The sequence below is a fragment of the Chanodichthys erythropterus genome, chromosome 7 (assembly GCF_024489055.1).
Source record: "Chanodichthys erythropterus isolate Z2021 chromosome 7, ASM2448905v1, whole genome shotgun sequence".
NCBI classification, from domain to species: Eukaryota; Metazoa; Chordata; class Actinopteri; order Cypriniformes; family Xenocyprididae; genus Chanodichthys; species Chanodichthys erythropterus.
In genome coordinates, this window is record NC_090227.1 from 23,768,479 (window position 1) to 23,796,266 (window position 27,788).

Here is a 27,788-nt window from a genome sequence, read left to right on the forward strand (position 1 = left end):
CAGACAGGCAAGCGTCTGAAAGGGTAGGAACTGCATCCATATGCCGGCGAAGTGTCTCCGTTTCCAAGCTCGTGAATGCGTTTGGGCGGTGGTGTGATTTTCTGCATCTTAAATGGCGGATTTGTGAGTAAGTTTGTTTATATACCGCTTTAGAGTGTTTCAGCGCAGGCTGGATTTTAGGTTCTGAGGCGCGTCACTGGATTCTCAACAATGTCATTCCCTAATATGTAGCACTGCAATTATTTTAACTGTTTTAAGACTGTTACCTGATTCTGCTAGCCTTATCACCAACAGTGCTCCTATACTCAAAGAAAACATATTAGAGAATTTTAAAGTTTGGAGGTAATAAAAAAGTAGCCTACTTTAAGTCATTGATATTTCTAGTGAATATAAATTATATTTGTTACACTCAACTTAAACATATTTTATTTACTTATTTCCTTTTGGAATATTTATACAGTGATTTACCCCCACTCCCCCAGTAATCATATTCTCATCAAGGGAATACAGTGAACCCATATCAAATGTTTGTTTATGTATGCTTTACATTTTTCCACTTTAGAGGTATTTAGTGTGTTGCTATGCAGTTGCTAGGTTGTTCTAGGTATTAATTGATATTATATTATATTAAAATGCTACATGAATATGGTTGAAGTACATTATTGTGTCTTTAACACTTTTTTTTTTTTCTCTCTCTACTTCTTTGTTTAGAAAAGTAGCTAGCCTACGCTAGAATCTTTGTGGGAACTTTGGATTACAACACTCATGTTAATTTCCTGTTAGGTTGAATCACTGACATTTTTTCCAAGTTGTTTTGGGTAACTAGTTTAAAATTTACTTTAAAGGTAGGGTGGGCAATTTTGGAGCAGCAAACTATAGCTTTTAGTGTTGTAACAAAAATATTGTTATCTCTGTATGTATTGAATACTGAAATATCGGAAATGGCTCCAATACTCCTTTTCTGCAGTACCAGCTGTGCGTTCTTGCTCTCTTCTCTCCCTGACGGCGAATTGACACACCTGCCTCTTCTCACTTAAAGGGTTAGTTCACCCAAAAATTAAAATTATGTAATTTATTACTCACCCTCATGCTGTTCCACACCCGTAAGACCTTTGTTCATCTTCGGAACACAAATTAAGATATTTTTATTGAAATCCAGCAATGACACTTCCTCTCTCAAGATCCATTAAACATGTTTAAATTAGTTCATGTGAATACAGAGGTTCAATATTAATACTATAAAGCGACAAGAATATTTTTGGTGTGCCAAAAACAAACAAAATAACGACTTATATAGTGATGGCCAATTTCAAAGCACTGCTTCATTAAGCTTCGGAGCGTTATGAATCTTTCGTGTTGAATCATGATTCAGATCGTGTGTCAAACCGCCAAACTGCTGACATCACGTGACTTTGGCGCTCCGAACCGCTTATTCAACACAAAAGATTCATAATGCTCCAAAGCTGATTTAAATGTTTTTAGTACATTTATGGATCTTGAGAGAGGAAGTGTCATTGCTGGCTATGCAGGCCTCACTGAGCCATCAGATTTCAACAAAAATATCTTAATTTGCATTCCGAAGATTAACAAAGGTCTTATGGGTGTGGAACTGCATGAGGGTGAGTAATAAATGACATTTTCATTTTTGGGTGAACTAACCCTTTAATGTCTCACTAGCTCTAGTTGAATAGTGCTTGTATTGCGCAAAATTTTACCCATTCCCACAAGTTTCAATGGTCAAATGTCAAAATACCTTGCTTGCTGAGGGCTTCAGAGTGCTCTCCAAAGCCATGCCTCGTGCAAAACACAGCCAGAGCACATACAACAAAGCATCATAAGAGACAGTGTTAAAGGATTAGTTCACTTTCAAATGAAAATTTCCTGATAATTTACTCACCCCCATGTCATCCAAGATGTTCATGTCTTTCTTTCTTCAGTCGAAAAGAAATTAAGGTTTTTGATGAAAATATTCCAGGATTTTTCTCCTTATAGTGGACTTCAATGGAGTAGAAGAAGAGAGCTAGTTCAAGATGAGCATTTAAAACGTATACATGTTTTAACTTTTTTTTTAGTAAATGAGCGATGGTTTCTCTGGATAAGACCCTTATTTCTCGTCTGGGATCGCTGTTAACTGTAATTTTGACCTTCAACCGTTTGGGCTCCATTGAAGTCCACTAAATGGAGAAAAATCCTGGAATGTTTTCATCAAAAACCTTAATTTCTTTTTGACTGAAGAAAGAAAGACATGTACCTACTTCGATACCAAGTTTGTACTGAAATATTAAAAATGTGATTCTTTGAGTGTTAAGTGGATTCGTAAACACCTCTGGTTGGCCATTATGTTTACATGTTCAACACACTGTATATGTCTGTGAGTGGCTAAAATGATCAACGCAGTAAACGGGAGTGTTTGAAAGTACATGGAAGTGTTTGAATTTGAAAGCGGGAGTAGGAGTGCTTGAAAGCAGGACCGGTCTGCTGATAGACGCATGCTTTCAAACGCTCCTGTGTGTATCTGTGTAAGTGCTCAGTGAAGAGCGTCATTGATGTCTATTTACGATGTGTTTTTGAAGCGTTGATCATTGTAGCCAATCACGGACATAGAGCATGTGAACACATTGGCCTATCGGAGGTGTTTTGACACTAGTTACAATATGGCTGAGTTTTTGACAACACTAATTACAACATGCCGTGAAAACAGCATAGACTAGTTGTTTTAATTCAGGAGGAAATGTAAAAGATAACTTGTTCATGGCATCCAGTGACTGTCTGTCTGCAATTCTGCATAGCATTCCAGAACATGCAATGTCTGCATTGGATTCAGAGTGCAATGATTGGATGAACATTTATTGGTCCTGAGATGATGTATGTACAGTTTTAAAAATGTAGACCACTTTTATTATTGATTGCTATCAGGGTGTGAAGAGGATGTGTTTTTGATGTAAAAAAAATAAAATAAAAATAAATGCCTACCCTACCTTTAACTAGGTTAAATTTGACTTTTTCATGGTTGCTTCTGATTTATTGATTTGATAATGATCTTAATGTAAATCAGAGGAGATCAGTAAAGTGAAACTGCAGCATGACGTGGCTTCAGTAAAGGACATGGCAGTGTGACATCTGCCAGTGTCGTCCATGTGGATTTGCGAATTACATTTATATTTCTCTCATGTCCCTCCAGAGCTCTGATTACATGGTCCAGCTCCTCATTACTGGCTCCTCGTTGTAAATCATTGAGTCTGGAGAACACCCTGCAAACGAAACCAGAGATTAGGTCAGATCACACGCTGTGGTTGAAGTTCTCTCGTATCGTAGCTTAATTGCCAGCCAGCCCACTCGCCCTGCTCTGAATAGATAATTGTATGCTAATAGAGTGTATGTCGTTCCCAGGTTTGGCCCCTTCAGACCCATGAGGCATTGCAGTAGCACTTTCTGATGTGGTAGTAAGGGCAGTGTGTCAGGTCAGGTCAGGATACGTGAGTCATGATGTCCCTGGTGAGGGACCTAAAATTGCCACTCTTGTTTTCTAAGATTAGATTCATACAAGTCCAAGGCCAGCTGATTTTTTTTTTCCTGTTACTACTAGTTTGGTTTTGGTCTTTATTTTGATAGTCCACTTTAGACTTTCGGTAACACTTGAGCATAGGGAACACATATAAACTATTAACTATGACTTTTCCCTCAATAAACTCCTAATTTACTGCTTATTAATAGGTATTGGGTAGGATTAAGAATGTAGAATAAGGTCATGCAGAATAAGGCATTAATAGGTGCTTAATAAGTACTAATAAATAGCCAATATTCTTGTAATATGCATGCTAATAAGAAACTAGTTAAAAGACCCTAGAATATACTGCTATGGCGATGCAGCATGCCAAAGCCCGCCAGAATGACGGGTCATCTGGCTATATAAGCGAGCATTTCGCCATAGAATTTCAGATCTACCTCCTTCAGCGACGATGCTGCTTCCCTTCGCCGGACAACGAGACCGTCATGTTCGCTTCTCGCCGTTGAAGAGGCAATGCAGCGGACCAGCTGAGACTCGCCGACCGGTCTCGGTCTCACTTTTGACTCCACTCAGCTGAATATGACATGACGCTCTCCCCCGACTCAGGTGGGACTATTCATAGTGAATATATATTCAATCTGAAGGAGCATATTTCTGCTGAGTTTCTCAGCGTGTCACTTGTCGGTTTCGCCCCCGCAAGCCATGTTCATTGAGAATGATCGTTCTCACAATGAGGGTGAGAGAGCATATTTTTCCACCGTTTGTTTTAAAGGGCAGAGCCTCTCAGCGCGTCGCTTGCCGGCCCTGCCCCTGCAAGCCACGTGCATTGAGGATGAACGCTCTCACTGAGAGAGTGAGTTCAATTCTTATTTATGCTCAGCTGAACATGACGCTCTCTAATGTTTGTGATTACGCTGGACCTCTGTTCGTGTCCCTTGCTGGCTCCGCTCCCGCAAGCCGCGTTCATTGAGGACTTGACTCACCTTGCTGTGTTCACGGAACACTTTTTCTAGAAAGCGGCTCCTTCCCTTGTTTTCCTCTTGTTTTCCATCTCAATAGAGTGGGGAAAAACAAAGGTTACAGGGCCAAGTGAACAGGACTAAGTGAACACTTCCGGTCTGTTTCCGCGTGTCTCATTTTTCCTGCACCAAGGGATTTCCCGGTGTTACCACACTGACAGTGCTCAGCCAGAATGCTCCACTGACAGCTCTATGCCATGACTAGTGTTAGTCGGTGTGACCATTTATAGTACACCTTTTTAACCCTATGACAACTTGCTTCACGTTGCTTCAGTCGATTGACCTGAAATCCTATGGCGAAATGCTCGCTTATATAGCCAGACGCCCCACCCATTCTGGCAGGCTTTGGCGCTATAGGCTCGTGCAGCTCCGCCACGCCGTCATTGGTTCAAAAAGTTTCCCAGTTTGAACTAATGGCTGTGTAGTTACACTGCGTTATTGAAAAAGGCTTCAGTATTGAAGAAAAATGAGTTTTTCCCATACGCAATACTCATTCCGTATCTCAGGGAACCAGGGTTACATTTTATTGATTTTCCGAGAGCAACATGCTTTTACCATGCCTCAGAGAAAAACACTATTTTGTAATACAGTAAGTAATACAGCATTTTCTCCATCATACAATATGTTTTAAAGTTCAATTGTATGCCATTTAGCAACACAAGCCACTCAGCATTTATTAATATTATATTCAAATATTGATTTGACATTTCCCAAGATTCCGTCATCAAGCTAAGCCTTTGTTTTGAATAGGCAACATCTAGCAGCAAAAATCTACATATTGCAGCTTTAAAATAACTGAAATTATTAAAGTCCCCCTGTAGTCAATTATTTTATAATCTTGAGAGAGGAAGTGTCATTGCTCCCTACGGAGGCCTCACGGAGCCATCGGATTTCAACTAAAATATCTTAATGTGTGTTCCGAAGATTAACGAAGGTTTTACGGGTGTGGAACGGCATGAGGGTAAGTAATAAATGACAGAATTTTCATTTTTGGGTGAACTAACCCTTTGAGGCTAGGTATATTTTCAGAGCTTCTTATTTTTAAATTACTGCTCAATTTGTATATCTCTCTTCATTTTATGCTAAGCAAGCCATTATCTATAAAACTAAGCATCTTACATTGCAGTTATCACAAGTTACACAAACTTTAAAGGCAACAGATGTTTACTGTTATTTTTTAGAAATTACTCATTCATCAAATAATTTTCCGCATAGTTTATTTTGAGATATTGAATTATTTTTGCCTTTTGCAAGTTCCAGTCCTCTCTGAGTTACTAACACTGAGCCGTGAACCTTCAGAAGGCTTTAGAATTATATCATCAGAACTCAGTGAATAATAATGATTTTAAATCACTTGTTGGAAAATTTATCACTTTTGTGAGTCTCTGATTAAGTATGTGATGCCTGATAACATTTGAATCATGAATGTATAGCATGATCTTGGGTGGTTTATGGCAGTGTTTGAAGGCTGACTGGCAGAAGTGGCATTGTCCGACAGCACACTTTCTAATGGCCCCATTGTAAGTGCTGGCACAGGGAGCAGTGTTTGTCCAGAGGAGTGTGAAGTATCGATCCAGTTCAATCTGTGGGATTGTAGTTGCCACTGCAGTTGTGTTGTGGCTTGTTTCCACTGTTGTTTAAATTGTGTTGTTCTGTGCACCACTGGGCCACCATAGAATCATGATCTCTATTAAAAAAAAAAAAAAAAAAAATTGATTCTCAGTTCTATCTGTATATTTTCCTAAAAGTGTTAAGAAGCACAAGATAAACAGTGTGGCAGCATATCTCCCATCATACTCTTCTGACTCACTCAGGAAGTTTGTTCCAGTTTGTGTGCCCCTCACTCTGATCTAGATGAATAATTGGAGATGGTGTGATTGGAGTGAGTCAGAATGTAGAAATGTACTTGATCTCATTCAAAACTGCCCAGCACTGATCTGATAGCTTGTTTAGCAGGCCTTTGAGATTGGTGGCAGGGGGGCGTTTGTGGTGAGGGATTGTGGGAGAGTCACAAACAGACGCAGGTATGACGCAATTAACTATTTTTACTAAAAGCAGGCGTCACAGCTGTGGCACCAGGACATATTATAGGAATTTCCTTTATTAAAAGTGCTTGGTAAACTCTATGTCTGTTGAAGATGTGTGCTTGTGGGTGGATATTTAGAGTCTTCCGCAGCCCTTGCTGAACTGATATTGATTTAGGAGGAAAATATGTAGACTGATGGATTCCTGCCCGGTATGTTTATTTATTTATTTATTTATTTTAAACCATCATCATACAGCGTAATAAAGCTAAACTGCTACCTTAGTTTAAAAAGGCCTGAGAGCTGTTTTATTAAGCGTTTGTTTGAATTATTACTAGTGAATTATAGTCTATCAAGGATTGAATGTCAGTATGAAATCAAAATTTTAAAAAAAATATTTATTCTGGTATGAAACGCCCATTTGTCATGATCCAGTCAATTCCCGAATCTAGCCCTACATTATGGAAGTACAATGGGTTTTAAATACCATTTCATGTTTACTTTACAAAGTCACTTTGCACAGGCCATGCCCACGACTGCTGATGGATTCTACCGTATTAGCATAGACACCACCCTGAGCGAGTTGTACACAGTCCGCCATTTTCTCCAGGCTGGAGCAGCTGCAGCAACAGGAATGTCTCGTAAGCCTTTGAGGTGTTTTGTTGTTGGATGTAAGAGTGAACATAACAGTCTCCATGTACTCCTGACATCAGAGCCGCTGAAGACGCAGTGGATTAGTTTTATTTTTGAAGGAAATGCGCCCCCCCATATACCTAAATTCGTTTATGTCTCCTTATCAGTCATTTTACGTCACTCTGATTTTTGAATGAATCTCAATACAAAGGGACAATATAAAACACTGCTTTTGCTAAGTTGTTACTCAAGGATGGATCAGTACCACATGTTCGTGATCCAGCTTACAGTCTCCAGAGCGATACTGGATGTGGCAGTAATGAAAGGGAGAACATGCACTTTATTATAGTTCATCGGAGTTGGTTTACGGATATTAAGTTTACCAGTTTATTAAGCACCCCTTAAAAGGCATAAGGACTATAGGTGCTGGTCATATAATTAGAATATCATCAAAAAGTTGATTTATTTCACTAATTCCATTCAAAAAGTGAAACTTGTTTATTATATTCATTCATTACACACAGACTGATATATTTCAAATGTTCTTTTAATTTTGATGATTATAACTGACAACTAAGGAAAATCCCAAATCCAGTATCTCAGATAATTAGAATATTACTTAAGACCAATACAAAGAAAGGATTTTTAGAAATCTTGGCCAACTGAAAAGTATGAACATGAAAAGTATGAGCATGTACAGCACTCAATCCTTTTGCCTGAATTACTGCAGTAATGCGGCGTGCATGGAGTCAATCAGTCTGTGGCACTGCTCAGGTGTTATGAGAGCCCAGGTTGCTCTGATAGTGGCCTTCAGCTCCTCTGCATTGTTGGGTCTGGCATATCGCATCTTCCTCTTCACAATACCCAATATATTTTCTATGGGGTTAAGGTCAGGCGAGTTTGCTGGCCAATTAAGAACAGGGATATCATGGTCCTTAAACCAGGTACTGGTAGCTTTGGCACTGCATGCAGGTGCCAAGTCCTTTTGGAAAATAAATTAAATCTGCATCTCCATAAAGTTGGTCAGCAGAAGGAAGCATGAAGTGCTCTAAAACTTCCTGGTATACGGCTGTGTTGACCTTGGACCTCAGAAAACACAGTGGACCAACACCAGCAGATGACATGGCACCCCAAACCATCACTGACTGTGAAAACTTTACACTGGACCTCTTGGATTGTGTGCCTCTCCTCTCTTCCTCCAGACTCTGGGACCCTGATTTCCAAAGGAAATGCAAAATTTACTTTAGCTATAGTGGCTTGACACAAGGAATGCAACAGCTGAAACCCATGTCTTGCATACTTCTGTGCGTAGTGGTTCTTGAAGCACTGACTCCAGCTGCAGTCCACTCTTTGTGAATCTCCCCCACATTTTTGAATGGGTTTTGTTTCACAATCCTCTCCAGGGTGCGGTTATCCCTATTGCTTGTACACTTTTTTTCTACTACATTTCTTCCTTCCCTTCACCTCTCTATTAATGTGCTTGGACACAGAGCTCTGTGAACAGCCAGCCTCTTTTGCAATGACCTTTTGTGTCTTGCCCTCCTTGTGCAAGGTGTCAATGATCGTCTTTTGGACAACTGTCAAGTCAGCAGTCTTCCCCATGATTGTGTAGCCTACAGAACTAGACTGAGAGAACATTTAAAGGCATTAACCATTTTGAGTTAATTAGCTGATTAGAGTGTGGCACCAGGTGTCTTCAATATTGAACCTTTTCACAATATTCTTAATAATAATCATACTTTTCAGTTGGCCAAGATTTTCTTAAGTAATATTCTAACTCTTTTCTTAGTTGTCAGTTATAATCATCAAAATTAAAATAAATAAACATTTGAAATATATCATGTGTGTAATGAATGAATATAATATACAAGTTTCACTTTTTAAATGGAATTAGTGAAATAAATAAACTTTTTGATGATATTCTAATTATATGACAAGCACCTGTGTATATATATTTGTTTACTGTTATTTGTAACAAGTGTTTTTGTGTAATTCACTGTGTATGTTGATGATAATGCACAGGAGAAAGTTTATGGATAAAATTTTAATGCACACTTCTTGCACTGTGTTTTATTAAGCTCTTACAGTGATTTTCTGGAGTGAAAACAGACACTTCATCTTTTGTGTGAAGTACAATAAACATCATAAAACTCATCAGTAAAGGTTTGGCCATCATTCGGACGGGGTCCGGTACAACAGGCTTGTACTAATAATGGATAAAAGCAAGATGACAACATAAGTTATAGCCGTAATTAAACTAAACCAGACCTGTTCTTCATGCAGCATACATTCTCTGGCACTGTAGGCATTATTGTCTGAATCCGGTTCGAACTTAACACTGTTACTGACAGTTTATGACATTATTAGTGCGTCCTGAAACTGGCAAATGAGGTCTTGAAGCTCCGTCCTCTTAGGCCGGGAGCAGCAGCTCATTTGCATTTAAAGGGACACACTAAACGGCACATTTTTGCTCACCCCCCAAAAGTGGCAATTTTAATATGCTATAAAAAATATATATATATATCTATCTGTGGGGTGTTCTGAGCTAAACCTTCACATACACAATCTGGGGACATCAGAGACTAATTTTAAATCTTGTGAAAAGGGGCATAATAGGTGCCCTTTAAGCCAAATGTTCGGATTGGCCTTTGCAAAGGTATGGTACTTGTTTTAAGAGCTGCAACAAAAGTCCCACAGCACTCTCCTCTTGGGTCTCGTTGAGATCTGCTTCAGAGGATTCTGACAACTCAACCAAAATGTCTGATTTCTCTTTGACAAAGGTTAAATAAATAAATAAATAAACTGTGTGCAAGATGAGACAAAGATATGAGTGAAGAGGGAAACAAACTTGTCTGAAGGTTTAGTCTAAAGGGACAAAATGAAAAGGGGAAGGAGACAGTCTTATCTTCTCAATTCAACCTGCAGACACAAGAGATTTGCTGTTGTCTTTCTGCATTGTCGGTTGGATAAAGTGCTGTGGATCTTTGGGGATCTTCTGACATTAAATGTGCCATTTACATGAACCTGGCGCCAGTGTTATGATGCTGCTGTCGGATGGATAAAACCATCATTAGTTGCCTCGCTGATATATCTCCCACAAGCCATCTCATGCTTTTTGTAGTTTGACCCCTGCTCCTCTCTTTATCTCTATTGCAGTCTTTCTCTGGTTATTTTCTTCTGAGACATTAAGGTATATTTATATTTATATATATATATAAAAAAAAACCTTAGAGGCAGTAAAAATTGACATATTTCAAAGACATTTTGGCAAATTATCATCTTCTAAATGTTGACTGGAAAGGTCTCTAATGCATTCTTTCTCACATGATTTTTGTTTGATTTGTTCAATCAGTGTAGAAGATTTTTATTTTATACACGATTTAAGTTTAATATAGACATTTTCTATTTTCATCTTCTGACATCAAAACTCCAAGACTTGAAGAGTGATTTTTCACAGAAGCGAGAGAATCGACAACATCAGTCAGGCATTAAATTGACAAACTAACATTCTTTTGGTTCTGTCACGGATTTAATAAAGGCATAGTCCTTGGTCCTTTTGTTCATTTCGGCTCCTCATTAGGGATAGACCGCCTACAGCAAAACCCTACAGTTTACTTTGATTTAGAAATTGGAGTAATCTACTGTGAACCATTACATTAATCAATGTTCAATCAAAGCAAACTTAATTTACAAGTAAAATCTAATCATTAGTGGTGCTGATTATTATTACTAATATCTATGATCCTAACCTTGAATATTTACACTACTGTTCAAAAGTTTGGGGCTGGTACGATTTTTGAAAGAATTCATTTATATTTGATCAAAAACACTGTTAAAACAGTAATATTGCAAAATATTACAAATTAAAATAACTGTTTTCTATTTGAATATACTTTAAAATGTAATTTGTTTCTGTGTGCAATTTGTTTCTTTACTGTGACTTTTGATCAATTAAAGAATACAAGTATTAATTTCTTAAAAAAAAAAAAAAAAAAAAAAAAAAAAAACACTTACTGATCCTAAACTTTTGAAAGGTAGTGTACACATGTAATATGTACTGCACCATTTGTTAAATGATACCTCACATCATGCAGCTTGTTGAGAAGAGGTGTGCGATTACTTTTCTAAACCATCAGACTTTCAATTTTCACCTGGCCAACAATAAATAGATGCAAAAATCCCGTGGATCCCATAAATCAGCACATAGAGACCAGAAACCCTTGGAGACCTGGAAGTGGGCTTTTTTTATTTATTTATTTATTTATTTTTTGTTTGGGCCGGTAAGCAACCCAGAACACTTTGGCTTCAGAAAATGTAAAAATACTTGTTTTCGTTGTGCGGTTTCTCAGTCTGTGGCAATTATTCAAAATTTTACATGCAAGACTAGATAGATGTCCATTTTCAGATGCTCATATTGCTTTCTACAAGAATTGAAAAAAAGTGATTTTATTGTTTGTATTTGAGATAAGGAGGGTCTCCTTTCATCACAGCATCAAAGAAGAGTCGGAATTAAAAATTCTCACCACTGTAAAGAGATAGAAAAAGTCTTTGTTTTTGGGGAAACAAACACTTTTACAAATTAATTTACCACATCATCTTGTTAATGACTTGCAGTCCCGATGCACCAACCCTGAAGCTGTCCCGTCACTCTTGAAGCGGCTCTGTATGGAGCATTTTCTACTTAAGGAAAGTAGTTCTTCTCAATAACATAGAAGCTCAGTCTTCTGGGTCAATCTGTCTGGTTCAGGCAGGCCATATTAATCAAGCAGGATTTACCCACTATCACAACAAGCAATCAAGGAGTCTAATTTTAGAAATCAAGGGTTTTTTTTTTTTTTTTTTTTTTTTTTTTTGCATTTGGAGCTGAGTAATCTAGAGAAGGGTTGAAGGGGTTGTTGGGCGTCTCATCATACTGAGTGAGTCATAGAGAGCATTTTGATTGTCTGAGCTTTCCTCTCCATCTGGAGTAAGCTGAAACCGAGGTGTCATTAATAGCTGTCTGACTGTCTCTGCTGGCTCCTGCCTTACTTGTGTAGCCATGCAATGTCACAATATGCTGTTTTGTCACAGGGGAGAGGCAACCTTTAGAGAGAGAAAAAAAAAAATTCATTGTTAACCTTGAAGTTCTGTTGCGATTAAATTTGCTGTTTATGTATTTGGGGTTATCATACCTCCTATGAGGTATGCATAACAATTAATAATGCTAACTTAATTTTATCTTCATATTCTTTCAGTAAGTTCCTTTAACCTAATTAAAAACTCTAAATTATTTTTGTTATATAGAGGGTAGTTATCAATTTGTTTATAATCAATTCTTTTAAAATTTGCAAACACTTTTGAATTCAAACTAATGCTTCAGCATGAAGAAGTTTATTATATGTATTTTTTATTTACTTTTTATTTTTTAATATGGTCTGGGGTCTCTGGAATCCCAAACAGAACATTACTTATTTTGATGGATGAAGCTTGTTTTGATCTCCTTATGTTTTGATTTATCAGCCTTGAAGACACCATGATGGGCATTCACGTCAGATGTATTTGGCCAGTTCTGGCTTTTTTGTTCTTCCAACTGGCAGCAGGGCAAAATGACTTTATTATCTCTACTGACAAAGGCAAAGTCAGAGGACTGAGGCTTCCTGTGCCGGGAGGTTCAGGGTATGTTGGGGCCTTTCTTGGGATCCCTTACGCCAAGCCTCCATTGGACCTGCTTCGATTCAATCGACCAGAGCCTGCTGAGGTGTGGAATGGGATATGGGATGCCACACACTACTCCAATTCCTGCTTCCAGGAACTGGATACATTGTACCCAGAATTCCCTGGAGCTAAAATGTGGAATCCGAACACCAGGATTAGTGAAGACTGTCTGTACCTCAATGTCTGGACTCCCTCAATCAACCTCCAGAACCGAGCCAAACCCTTAGTCCCAGTTATGGTGTGGATCTATGGTGGAGGCTTTTCCACAGGTACTGCCTCTCTGGATGTGTACAATGGGCGTTTCCTCAGCCAGACCCAGCAGGTGGTGGTGGTATCCATGAACTACAGGTTAGGGGCATTGGGTTTTCTATCTGTACCTGAAAGTAAGAACATTAAAGGAAATGCTGGTCTATTTGACCAGCGCCTGGCTCTAAGCTGGGTGTCAAAAAACATTGCTGCTTTTGGGGGAGATCCATCCTCCGTAACCTTGTTTGGGGAGAGTGCTGGTGCTGGCTCTGTGGGACACCATTTGCTTTCACAGGGCAGCCATGGCCTGTTCACCCGCGCAATTCTCCAGAGTGGAAGTCCCAATGCCTTGTGGGCGACCGTGGATCCAGCTCAGGCCTGGAACCGTTCTTTAACTCTGGCTCAGCTTCTGAACTGCCCACTTTCATCTGTTGATGAAATGGAGGCTTGCTTAAAAACAGTTGAACCTGAGAAAATAGTCAATCTTCAATTCAATGTCATTCCTCATCACACTATAATAAGTGTGCCCTTTCCGCCAACAGTGGATGGAGAATTTCTTGTAGACATGCCAAGTGTCCTAATCCAGTCAGGACATTTTCTGAAAACAGAGGTTCTTTTGGGATTAAACAGAAATGAAGGGACATACTTTCTTGTATATGGTGCACCTGGATTTGGCATCCATAACCAGAGTCTTATCAATCGAGACCAGTTCCTCACAGGTGTATCCTTGGGCCTCCCTGGTTTCAGTGACATAGCCAGAGAGGCAGCTGTTTTTCAGTATACTGATTGGACAGATGAGCAGAGCAAACCAAAAAACAGAGAAGCCCTAGGCTGGTTGGTGGGCGACTGCTATTTTTCATGCCTCTTATTGGATTTTGCCCGTATGTATGTTGAGAATAGTGGCAGTGCCCGATTGTTCCTCTTTAACCATCGCTCCGGCTTCAACCCCTGGCCTCGTTGGATGGGTGTAATGCACGGGGATGAGATCCCATTTGTTTTTGGGATTCCTCTGAACCAGACCTTTGGATTTTCTAAGGAGGAGGAGGCCATGAGCAGGAAGATAATGGTGCATTGGAGCAACTTTGCCAGAAGTGGGTGAGTGTAAATCTGACACACAATCTACTGTGTAAGCTTATATTCTGTCCTAATTCACAGTATTCAATCTGTCTTTATTTACTCACTGATGTTGTTCCAAACACTTATGACTTTCTTTCATCCATGCACTATCAGGAAAAAAACACAAACAAACAAACAAAAAAAAAAAAAAAAACTGATGGACTGGAGCTGTACCCTTAAATGGACTACTTTGTACCTTACCAACCCTAAAAAAATGTATTACTACTTTAGAGTAGTAACCTTAGGATACTACTATGAACCTAGGAAAGTAAGAAGGGGTGGGGGGAAAATCGATTCACATATGAGTCGCGATTCTGTCTTCCACTGATTCACATCAGTCCACAAATTTCAAAAATCGATTTGATTGTGCAGAAGTGTTACACTTCTTTAAAGTCCATGCAGAGCAATATTAAAATATGTGTTCTGTCACACAACAAAAAAGAAATGTGTAATTAAAGGATTTGTTCACTTTCAAATGAAAATTACCCCAAGCTTGGGGATACGTTTTGTGGAATACGTTTTGCTTTGAACGGATGCAATTTCTTGAGCTTTCTACTCGTTGGACCTATTCACTGCTATTATAAAGCTTTGATGCGTCAGGATATTTATTAATATATCTCTGATTGTGTTCATCTGAAAGAAGTCATATGCACCTAGTATGGCTTGAGGGTGAGTAAAGCTTGGAGTAATTTTAAAGTGAACTAAGCCTTTAACCGCCCAGCTAAATTTGAATGATTAAAAAAAAAAAAAACGTAAACGTTCTGCTGTCGGCGCTGAAACCACACCCTCCCGGTCCGGCTCCATAACATCGGTTGTCGGCAGGACAGGAGAATGAAGGCAGAGGTGGGAGATAAGTCAGTTCAGTCAAATAACAGCGGATCATCATAACAACGAATCCCAGTTGTCTCTGATGAAAGTTTGTATAACTATCCATTGTAAAATTATCACTGCAGATGCTGGTGTTGGTGGTGATTGTCAGCTCTCTATCAAGATGACTTTTCACAAAATTAATCCACGTCTTCCTCATATCATAGTTTTTAGGAAATTTAAATAAGGAGACTGTGCTGTTTTGTATATTATCACAACCAGGTAAAATGCATTTGTGTGAAGGAGGCATAGCTAGCTAGCAAAATGTAGGCTGTAGTAACTAACAGTAATGACTGTAACTCACTATTAAGTGGGTGAGCCACTGATGCAAATATGCTGTAGTTATTTTAGTGTTAGGGGTGGGGCAATGCTCTGTGGCTCCAGTGCGTCATCGAGCCACCATTTTAGCCCTGCCAAAAAAAAAAATCCTGAACACAGAATTGGTGAAAAACTGTTTAAAGGTCTAACTCCACAATTCAGTACTACACAGTTCAGTCTTTGTAATGTGTTTCAGCTGTACATTTATAACATTTATAATGTGTTTAGAAAAAAATTCTTAGAATTGACTTTACACAGATTTTAACATCAGAGTACTACTTAGTTATTGACACATTAGAGTGTCATTAATCACAGTAAACCGCGAAAAAGGACTCAATGCGGTGCTCATGCTGACTGATACACATCCCAAGCACGAGAACAGATGGAGCCTTTCAGATGCATACAATCCTGAATTCACTTCTTTTTCACAGCTTATTGTGCTTGCATGGTTACATACACTACACAATGCGCATTTTGACATAATTTTGTGAGTATTCACATAAACACAGGCTGTTATGTCCTATGCAAATGTAAACAGTTAGGTGAAAATTGGATTTGTAACAGTATATTAGATCCATGCATTTATTCTTAACCCCCTGGAGTCTGAGGCTGATTTGGGGCCTGGAGAAGTTTTGACATGCCCTGACATTTGTGCTTTTTTTAGTTGTTCATAAACATATTAATGACAAAAGTGTCATTACACTGTATTCAGCACAAACTAGGCTACCATGATATGTGAGGAACATGTATGTACATGTTTGTGTTTTTGAAGGAATAACGTTTATGCGTGGTTATTGGAAAAACAAAATACTTAAGTCACTGAAATAAGGCCAAAAAAATAATATTAAATCTGTGTTCACAAGACTTCTGGGTATTGGAGGTTGTAGACTAGAGTTTTTGCTTCAAAATTATGTAAAAATTATTCTGACTACTCTTTCATATAAAACAATAGAGAGATTTAAATTTTCTAAAACATCTTTGGTCAAGAAACACAGTATGCATGGAGGTGTGAATCACCATGAATAATGGGTGATTCTCACCTGAGAAGACAAAATAATCACATAATAATGATCTGAAATGACTTGCATAATAATGAGCTCTTTCAGTCAGGTAGGCTGTGAAAAAAAAACAACTGTGATCATGTGGTGTATATCAAACATACAGAAAACAAACGCAATACTGTGAAATATTATTACAATTTAAAATAATGGTATTCTATTATATTCTTTAAAATATAATATATTTGTGTGATGCAAAGTGTCTGAACAATTGTTACCTCTATGGCATTTCATATAGGCTTTTAGCTTAAAAGCATGCACATTTGGAGAAATATTGATGGATTCTCATATGTTTGTCAAATTTCTGTATAAAGGAGTAATATTTATTCAGGATTTACTGTCATTACTATGAGCGCTGGATACTGTGTTTTCAATTCATACCTGCAGCTGGAGGGCACTCTGTGCACCTTTAGTCCACAAATGCCTGCTAAAGAATAGGCAATCCAGGAACTAACCGAACTAACAGAGGCCAGAGATTGCTAACTATGGCTATTCAAAACACTTTTCAAGACAATAAATACACGATTGAGACTATGTATGCATGTATTGACTGAATTTGCGTCTGAACAGCGCTGGCTCCGTGGGCGTGGCCACATTAGCGAATAATGAGCTCAATCACAGACTTCTGACATGGCTCTCTTTTCATTCATTTCATAAACAGAGAATATTAGTCTAATTTTTTTGTGATTTAGTATTCACTAAGTTACAGTTCATTTTCTGAGAACTATCAGATTGGACTTCGTTCAGAGGGAGACGAGAGATCACGCATCATGTTAGTTTTCTTTATTTTGCAAAAAGCACAACGTTTTGTTTTTACTCTGAGTGTACACAAAAAAAGAAGATATTCCACAGATTAAAATAGTGTATAACTCTTAATTGTACGTGCAACATTGACAGAGTATTTTGAGTCTCTTCCACACTGTTAAAAAAAAAAAAAAAAAAGCACGGTGGTATCGCCGGTGATACCTCAGACCTCCATGTTAAAGGGACAGCAGCCTCAGAAACTGTTGCTGTTTGTTTCATTATTGATAATTAAAATTATATATAATCACTTGCTGCTTTTGACTGAATTACTTTTGTATCTTTTACTATGAATCAATTTATATTTAATTCATACAGTAAAGACTACAGTGTTTTATTTTTTACATTTGATTCAATTTCTGTTGTATTTATTACTACTTATTAAATAAACCTAGTCTACTGTACCTGAATTTTTTTTTTTTTTTCTTCTATTGTATTGTCCTATTGTTTGTAATTTGCTTCTATGTTCCTGCCTTGCTTTTGTTACAGAAGAGTACCATTCTGCCATGTGTGTAATGGGTGATTTTGCCAAGTAAGACATGTTCCTGGATCAAAATATTTTGTTGATCCTGGAACATTCCAGTCTGAAAATTTAGTCTTAACCGTATTCCTACCCCCTAAACCTTATCCTACCCATAACTTATCCCTAAAATCAGAGGGGAAAGATAGGTGAATAACATGATGTAGAAGCACCTAACCCTTGTTGCAAACCTAAACTTGTCATAAATGGTAAACTTGTCCCACAAATCTGATTGGTTGATTGGAATATCGTTTCAGGATCATGTCTTACTTGGCAAAATCATGGTGACTGTGTGAAATGATTGTTGTCAGCTTAAATGGCTTTTGTTTTATAATGTTAGGTTGTTTCAAAATGAGAAGGAAAAACTAAATTAATTTCAAGGTTCACATTTAATTCAATGGGATTTTTTCTTCAAGACCTATTAAACTGCCTACCGCATGTCATAAAACTGTGAACTAGAATCAAATCTATGCATTTATCCAATTGAAATTTGATTCAAAATCGAGTCTTTTTTGTTTTGTTTTTGTTAAAAATGAATTATGACATCAACAATCGATTTTAATAGAATCGTGGGATACCAAAAGCTTCCCACTCCTACAAATAAGGTAAAAAGATTTACCTTTAAGGGTATTGTCCATGTGACAAGCTACAGGTACAACTGTAGCACACTTTTTTCTGATAGTGTGGAAAATATTTAGTCTTGCTCTCTGTAGCAGCTGTCAAATCTCATTTGTTTTTACATATATTCATATCGCTTGTGCAGACACAACACGCCAGGTTTTGACATCAATAATGTCAAACATCATTGGCTGTTGCATGCCTCATAACCAAAGTGTGAATTAGGCTTGAAAGCTACCTAGAACATTGTCAGAGAATAACAACTTAAATTTTGGTCTGTTTAACACAAAAACCCTCTTGTGACTTGTAGCATCATAAAAATTGTGCCGTACAAAACGTGGGCTACCCTTACCCTTAGGGTGCTCTTTTTGTTCCTTTTAAAGCATTTGACAGGATATTTTTCTCTTTCACTATTTGGAGAAAATCTGTGTAAGCATTCTGCCTATTTGTTTGCCACAGAACAGAAAAAAAAAAAAAAAATGAAGTGTCGAAATGAAACATTTTCTTTCTTGACCAAACTATTCTTTAATACTGAGAATATCGTTCTCACATTTGTGTTTACAAGACCATTTTTATGTATTTGTATATATTTACTAAACACGGTGATGGAATTGTTTATATTTATCTCTGTGAAGAGTATAAACCAGTGCAGATTTGGAGAAGTTTAATACATAATATCTTGATGAGACAGGCTTTCATCTGCTCACACTTTTTCAGTTGTGTGTGTAAAAAAAAAAAAAAAAAAAAAAAAAAAAAAGTCTTGGTGTTGCTGGCAGGCTAGTGTTGATTAGCATCCTCATTTGTTTGGCATAAATTATAGAGAGGCAGAAACAGCCTTTATTGTGGCTGTGAGCAAGCTTAGTTTCTTACAATTAACACTTCATACACTTCACGCTGGAGGGGAATGACACGATGCTAATACATCAATGAACATGATCAGTAAACAAGATCACAATGGAACACGCCAAAGTTAATCTTTTTCCTGAAATGGGCAGATTCGCTTATGACAAGTATCGGGTGCAATTCCTTAAATAGCTTATTTTGAAGACTTCGCTTTGCTGGGATTGTGCATTTAAGATTCAAAGCCTCTTGTTGTAAAAGACTGCAAGGCGTTCTTTAAAAGAGCATGTAAACGTCATAGCTATTGAGTCATTGCATTGATTTTTATTTATTTATTTATTTATTTGTCTTGAGTTGTTTTGGGGCAGAAATGTATTGATGTAACTTGGTGCCATACATAAACTGACCTTTTGGTTGATTTCCTCACTTGATGTTTCAGGGATCCAAGTGTGGAGGGAGCAGATTGGCCGCTATTCACGCTGGAACATCAGCAGTATGTCACGCTTAACACTGGCCTGTCACAAACACTCCGGATGCTCAGAGCCCAGCAGTGCAAGTTCTGGGACAGTTTCCTGCCAAAACTGCAGTGTGTCACAGGTGAGAGTCACAGAATGAGAACAACCGTCCACCCACACCACATAAACAAAGAAAATCGTGACATGCTCGCTTCTGATTGTCTCTCCAGCTCTGCCTGGCCAGCACATGTGTCATCTTCTAGTCTCTTGAGGACACCTGTAGTGCAGCCCTGGCCAGCTATATAGTGGAGCTTAATGCGGGACTGGAGGTGGTTGAGTCTTTTCAAAAGCGCAGAAATTATTTACATTTTTGTGTTTGGTCATTGTTTGATTCTCAGAGAATGCATGAACTTTTCTGAGCTACAAGAATGCTTGTAGATTATTAAACTGTACAGTTAGATTGTTCTTTTGAGTTGCTTTTAGAGGGTTGCTAGGTGATTGCTTTTCTAAGTCAAAAGTACCCATTTCAATGTATTCTTTTTTTAGAGGTCGACCGATTTGATCAGTTTTGCCGATTAATCGGCACTGATAAACAATTGCTGGAACAATCGGATATCTACAAAAGTCCATACCTGATAGTTTTTCCGCGTTGCATCCATTGCTGGAGCGGCTGAGAAGGGTCTGCTGTCATTATACATTACGAGAACGGCAAAATCGCTCATGACTTGTGGAGTTTATTTTGACTTTTTTTTTTTTTTTTTTTTTTTTTTTAACCACCTGTTTTTTCATTTGTCAGGTGGGAAAAACTTAAAGGGTTAGTTCACCCAAAAATGAAAATTCTGTCATTAATTACTTACCCTCATGTTGTTCCACACCCATAAGACCATAAACAATATCTTGTTTTGGGCAATTTCAAAACACTGCTTTGTGAAGCTTCAAAGCTTTACAAATCTTTTGTTTTGAATCAGTGGTTCGGAGCATGTATCAAACTCCCAAAGTAATGTGAACCATTGAAATTTCAAAAAATTTCGAAACACTTGTAACGTAACAAAGCCTCGTTTACTGAAATCATGCAAACCACTGATTCGAAACAAAAGATTCATAAAGCTTCGAAGCTTCTTGAAGCAGTGTTTTGAAATAGCCCATCACTAGATATTGTTGAATAAAGTTTTTTTTTTCTTTTTTTTTTTTTTCTTTTTGGTGCACAAAAAGTATTCTCGTCGCTTCATAACATTAAGGTTGAACCACTGTAGTCACAAAAAACAGTTAACTGTTTTCTTTAGTACTTTTCTGAGCATATGAAAGTGTTAGTCATCTTGCTGTCAATGGAGGCCTCACTGAGCCATTGGATTTTATCCAAAATATCTTAATTTGTGTTCCGAAGATGAACAAAAATCTTACAGGTGTGGAACGACATGAGGGTGAGTAATTAATGACATAATTTTCATTTTTGGGTGAACTAACCCTTTAAGTCTTTAAAGTAATATTACACCTGTCCTCAATAAGCTATATGTTTTTTTTTTTTTTATTTGTTTGTTTGTTTATGTTATAAAGACATAAAAAATGTGGGACAAGTTGCCTTAGCAAGCACCACCAATAATATTCCGGCTTGTATGAACCAAACTGTGCTACCTGGGTTAGATAGAAATGCTTTTCAGGAAATAGCCTGTCACTATCTTTATTTTTTCACAGTTACTCATTTTTTGTCATTCCATTGCATGACAAACTAAAATGAGTTGAATGATGTGGCCTGGAATCCAGAAGCTTGAGACTAAAATGTACACTTTTCTCAAAAGCTGTTCTGTCCCCGCCATAAATGGCAAGTACTTGTCTTTAATGCATTCAGAATGTATTCATAAGGACACATGGATAATGGAGAAATATGTTGCTGAGATGGTGCTAATTTAAAACACTATGAATTTAAATTCAGTGTGAATGGGTTTGAATGCTTCAGTCTTGGCTGTTAATCCATTTTATCCATTATACAGGTATCCCACCATCAGGGTGTTTTTAGGTATAGTAGGTTTGATATTCTATTTGTTAGTGATATATATATATTTTTTTTTTTTTCCTAAGGTTTAACAGCGGAAGCTATTTGAAGAGAAAGTGAAGTGCATTTTGCTGTAGTTCCTCGCTCATTTAAACCTTTTTCAACTAAACATGTAGCTTGTGGTCTGTTTCTAGCCCTGCGGTGAGAGATGTGTGCTTTTAAGTGCGTTACTAAACATAAGGTGGGAGAGCAAGTCACAGCATTATGTACTGGAAGCAGTTGCTGCTTGTACGTTTGTATATTTAAACAGCTTTTGGCACACTTAAAATCATCTTGTAAACCTTGGGGTGTCTTCACAGCTGTCATTACTGGTTAAAGCAATGAATATAAACTGATGCTTTTAATCTTCTTTTTGGAGGTCTTTGCAAGGTGACGCTCAATAGTGTAGTGTCTGTAAACTCCCAAAGTTCTGGCTGTCAGTATTATCAGCGGTAGAAAGCGGAAGAGATCCAGGTAGTGCAACCGTAGGGAGCAGAATTGAATTTGACACTGAAATGGAATGAATCGATTCTGATTTGAGTCTAGGTGAAGTAGTAGACTTGTCTTGTTTACGTACTGGAGGTCAGACACCAGTGACTGCGCATACAAATGCACATATGCGCAAATTGAATTATTGTCACTGTGGGCAGTGTGCAGTCTCCCTGGCGCTTGTGACGGCAATGCCATTCCCAGAGGATTCGCTACCTCGCCTACTCTTTTGAGACTGCAATGGTTATGCACAAATGAAGGACTTTTTTATGTGGGGGCATAGGAACAAAGAAACCTTATCAACTTGGCTTATGAATATTAATTAGAGATGCAGCACCCAGTTGTAGTAGCTGATTTGATGAAAGGCATGTAAGTGGGATCATGTCTAGATGGTAAACTTCGTTTGGCCCCCTGCTTTTATAACATACACTAGTATGTAAGGTAAACAGTGATTTATAGAGTCTGAACCAAGTAGACGCTATAAACTTATTTCAGATACAATCGCCCTGGGGCATTCTGGGATTAAGTGTCTTAATCAAGAGCACAATGTTGATAGCTCATGGCACACTGCTTGCAGGGACTGAACCAGCAGCCAGCTCCGAACATAAGAATAGCAGGCAGAAAATGCAGGTATTTGAAACCAGCTATGTTATTTGGGTCATTTCTGCAATGCAGTCATTTACATGTCCTCCTCATACCTCAGTATATTAGATTAGATTTTTTTTAATCACAATTTCTCAAACAAGTACAGGGGTAAACAAAATGTTTAAAACATTTAATCACTTTAATTCATAATTAGTTTGTGTTTTCTTAAGTCTAATTCACTTTCCATCCTGTCTCTCTTTTGTAAAATCCCTTTAACTAACAAAAGCCAATTCCTTAATAACATCCTCCTCTAGTAAGTGACATATAATATGTGACCCTGTACCTCAAAACCAGTCATGGGGTCATTTTTTTTTTTTTTTTTTTTTTTTTGAGATTTGAGATTTATGCATCATCTGAAAGTTGAATAAATAAGGAATTTGAGGGTGCAAAAAATTGAAAAAAATTTTTTTGAGAAAATTGCCTTTAAAACCCTTTACCCTTTACTCTTTTTAGAGTTGTTGTTTTTTTTTTTCTAAATGTGACATACACAAAAGTAAAACTTCATAACTCCAAAACTATAGCAAGGGGAGTCAAAAGGTAGGTATCGTTTGACAGAACACTTTTTAAATTTTTAGAAAATATAAATGGCATTACAATTGGACATTCTCATTTGAAATACTGCTGATTAAAATCTAAATCAAATTTTGTGGTGATAGCATAAAGTGATCAAAGGTTACAGCATTTGGAACCAAGGAAGCCTTTTTATTTAGACCTTGATGCCCCCTAATGGGCATTTTAAAAATTGTTCCTCCACGAGGAAAGTCTTGTGATTGACTCAAGGGATTATGTTGATTTTGGACTCATTTTAATTACTAGAATCTGCTTTAAATAATGCTGTGCCATTTTCTACGATCGGTGCATGTTTCATGAAAATAAAATGCCTCTTGAAATCTACATATTTGTTTTTAGTTAAATTATGAAAACATTTTTTCTATTTATCAGCAAAAAAAACTACATAGGAGTTCATCCAATTGGCGTCATGCATTGTAAAGTTCAGACTGTAAGATTTCAAATGACACCTTTTGACACCTATTCAAGGCAGTAGTGAAAAAAGAGGGTGAAAAATGATCATACATTTTTTCGTTGCTAGGTGGCGCCGGCGGGTGGTACACTCCGGTTTATAAGGACTACTCAGCACTCATTAAGAGTTCACCAAAATGGTTAGATGCATTAAAGGTGCCCTAGAACTTTTTTTTAAAAGATGGATGTAATATACGTCTAAGATGTCCCCTGAATGTGTCTGTGAAGTTTCAGCTCAAAATACCCCATAGATTTTTTTTTTTTAATTCATTTTTTTAACTGCCTATTTTGGGGCATAATTAGAAATGAGCCGATTCAGGGTGTGTGGCCCTTTAAATCTGGTGCTCCACGCCCCAAGAGCTTGCGCTTGCCTTAAAGGTACAATTTGTAAAATTTTTGCAGTAAAATATCCAAAAACCACTAGGCTAGTGTTATATATTTTGTCCAGCTGATTACTAACAATATCTCTAATGTTTTCAACTACCTGTAAATCATGAGAAAATTCCCATTCTAAACAGTGACACGGGGCAGTGCAGTCGCCTGTCAATGACGCAGTTACCTTTGTTACCGCCTTTACTGACGTAGAAACCACATGACAACAGTGCCGTGGACAAATGCGGAAGTAGTGTCTAGCGTCCAGCAAACCACTAGCTTGCTTCAAGCAGTTCCTTATTTACTTCTTGCACGTTTTATGGTGGATTGTGTTAATTATTTATGGAACATAATTACTGTTTACCATCTGCCGCTGGTTCTGTCGACAAGTAAAGCTCCCGTAAACTCATGACCGGAAAAGCGGAAGCGGCGCTGGCGACTGTGTCATAATAAAAGTCCCGCTGCTCGTGAGGCGTGTGTTGATCAATCGCTCCAGCTCCTTGTTCAGCTCCACAACACTCGCTCCTGCTCTACTTCATACTACAGTAACGTTAATAATCGCATCCACGAACATGAGTTCTTCCAGACTCCAATCCCTATTCTTTTGCACCGTCCGTTGAGATGGAGACCACATGTCCCAAGTTTCCACTCTAAAACTTTACGTCATCAAACTACGCCTTTGTTTTGAATAGGCTTCTAGCGACCTCTAGCGGAAAAAAATATCACAAATTGTACCTTTTTAAACAACATAAAAAAAGTTCAAACAGCTAATATAACCCTCAAAATGGATCTTTACAAAGTGTTCATCATGCAGCATGTCAAATTGCGTAAGTACAGTGTTTATTTTGATGTTTACATTGATTCTGAATGAGTTTGATGGTGCTCCGTGGCTAACGGCTAATGCTACACTGTTGGAGAGATTTATAAAGAATGAAGTTGTGTTTATGCATTATACAGACTGCAAGTGTTTAAAAATAAAAATAGCAATGGCTCTTGTCTCCGTGAATACAGTAAGAAACAATGGTAACTTTAACCACATTTAACAGTACATTAGCAACATGCTAACGAAACATTTTAGAAAGACAATTTACAAATATCACTAAAAATATCATGGATCATGTCAGTTATTATTGCTCCATCTGCCATTTTTTGCTATTGTCCTTGCTTGCTTACCTAGTCTGTTGATTTAGCTGTGCACAGATCCAGACGTTCTGCCTTTGTCTAATGCCTTTCATAATGTTGGGAACATGGGTTGGCATATGCAAATATTGGGGGCGTACACTGTTACATAACAGTCGGTGTTACAGTATGTTGAGATTCGCCTGTTCTTCGGAGGTCTTTTAAACAAATGAGATTTATATAAGAAGGAGGAAACAATGGAGTTTGAGACTCACTGTATGTCATTTCCATGTACTGAACTCTTGTTATTTAACTATGCCGAGGTAAATAAAATTTTTGAAATGTAGGGCACCTTTAAAAAGCCATTACATTTTTTTTTGTTAGTGTTAAAACACTATTTCGTGTTATTCCACATTGGAAAACAAGCATGGACAGTTCCTGAAACATTGGATAACACATTGCATCTCGGAAAGAGGAGAGACATATTTTTAGCCAAATTACATCAATCCGTGAGTATCTCGTAATCGAGACAATGGATTTTAATCATTTTAATCGTAAGATTCTGCTTTAAATGGTGATGTGATGATCTATGATCTGTGCAATTTTCATGAAGTTATGCGCAAAAACGCCACGTGAAATCTACATATTTGTTTTCAGTTATCGCCTGTGTGCTGTTTTTGTTGTAAACTCAATTTGTTCAGACTCATTAGAGGGTGAAAACAACACAATAGGAGCATGTTGGAGGCATGATCTGAACGTGTAAAGTTTCTGATTTTGTATGCAAAAATAATTATTGTGCTACCTACTAGGTTTCAGTTTCTTTTGGCTCTTAAAGCGAGACATGCAAATGGGAGTCCTTAGCAATGCATAACACTTAAAAAAAAAATACATTATATATTTACAAAATATCTTCATGGAACATGATCTTTACTTAATATCCTGATGATTTTTGGCATAAAAGAAAAATTGATCATTTTGACCCATACAGTGTATTGTTGGCTATTGCAACAATTATACCTGTGCAAATTATAACTGGTTTTGTGGTCCAGGGTCACATATTGGATGGAAAACATCACCAATGTATTAATGGATTTGATGTTTTTTCGCCATTGTGCATATACAGTAATCAAGTATGTATTAAATTTTTACGCATATTTTTTGAAAGTGTAGTATACCCTTAGAAAAATGTGTATCACAGCCCTATTTATTGTTTAAAGTTGCATAGTTTAAAAGTTAATGCATAACAGGAATGAATCATGTTGCATAGTTACACCTTTTTTAAATATATAAATATAATAATAATGTAATACATTTATTATTATTATTATTATTATTATTATTATTATTATTATTATTATTATTATTTATTTATTTAATTTTTAATTGTTGACTTATAGACTAGGCACAAATGTGCTCATTCCTGAGTTCAAGTGATTCTGTCATGAGAATATTTTCATGATTGCAAAAAAGTCCCTGACTTGATTTAATTTTAAATAAAGAACACTATTATACCAAATTCCAAATGCAACATATAAAGTTTTTGTAAATATATGACAAAATGCACCATAAAATTGTAAATGTACAAATTGTACACTGCAAGTCTTCTGGTGTCATACGATAGCACAGTATCTATTCATTTTTGGTTTAGCTATTGCTTTAACGTGTTACCATCAGGGAATATTTCCAACATTATTTTGGGTTTCAGTTACTTAAGACAGTTTTGCATTTTGTTAACAGGCCAAAACATTAAGCAGAGCTTGGAAAATTTAATTGAGATTTTGGTTCTGCTAAATCAAAGTCGATATGTGGCTTCATGATGAGAAAAATGTAAAGCAATTTATAATATTTCCATTAGGGCTGTTACCACGATAATGCACACATGCACCGCTGCACAAACTCAAATCATGCGGGTACTGTTTAGGCCTCCTGAATGTTTGTCAGGCCTAAGTGACTTCACTTCTCATTTGCAGTATGATAAATCCAATATCCCTGTGTCTCAAACTTGACCTGCCTCAATCTCTCTATTTCTCTCTCTTCCCCTCTCTCTCTCTTTCTCTGCTGTAGTGAGTATTGATGAAGTGGAGTTCCAGTGGAAGTCTCAGTTCCACCGCTGGGTTTCTTACATGCTGGACTGGAAGAATCAATTTAACGACTATGCCTCTGTCAAAAAGCAACAGTGTGAAAACCTTTAATGTCTGACCACATTTCCCCAAAAGCAGCCCATGCAGTGCACTTTACTACTTCAGAAAGCTTTAGAAAGCCAGAGCCCATATGTATAAAGAGGAAGGAGCTTCTGAAGCTTCTATATCTTCACAACTTTATGCCTTTTTGCTTCCTTCTTAAGGCCTTGTGTGGTAGAGAATTGCTATATTGGGAACTCAAAAAAGGGTCCGTCTT

At 37.4% G+C, this 27,788-nt stretch overlaps 1 protein-coding gene across 1 annotated transcript; it reads left to right on the forward strand.

Annotated features, from left to right (window-relative positions):
- Positions 1–27,788, forward strand: LOC137022716 (cholinesterase-like). Its single transcript, XM_067389158.1, has 4 exons — positions 1–123; positions 12,684–14,219; positions 19,702–19,859; positions 27,456–27,788. Exons 1-4 carry the CDS (start codon positions 113–115, stop codon positions 27,581–27,583), a joined length of 1,833 nt encoding a protein of 610 aa, XP_067245259.1. The 5' UTR covers positions 1–112; the 3' UTR covers positions 27,584–27,788.

Coding starts and splice junctions, on each gene's coding strand:
- LOC137022716 (XM_067389158.1), top strand. Junction 14,220..19,701: donor AGCAACTTTGCCAGAAGTGG/GTGAGTGTAAAT, acceptor TTGATGTTTCAG/GGATCCAAGTGTGGAGGGAG. Junction 19,860..27,455: donor AAAACTGCAGTGTGTCACAG/GTGAGAGTCACA, acceptor TCTCTGCTGTAG/TGAGTATTGATGAAGTGGAG.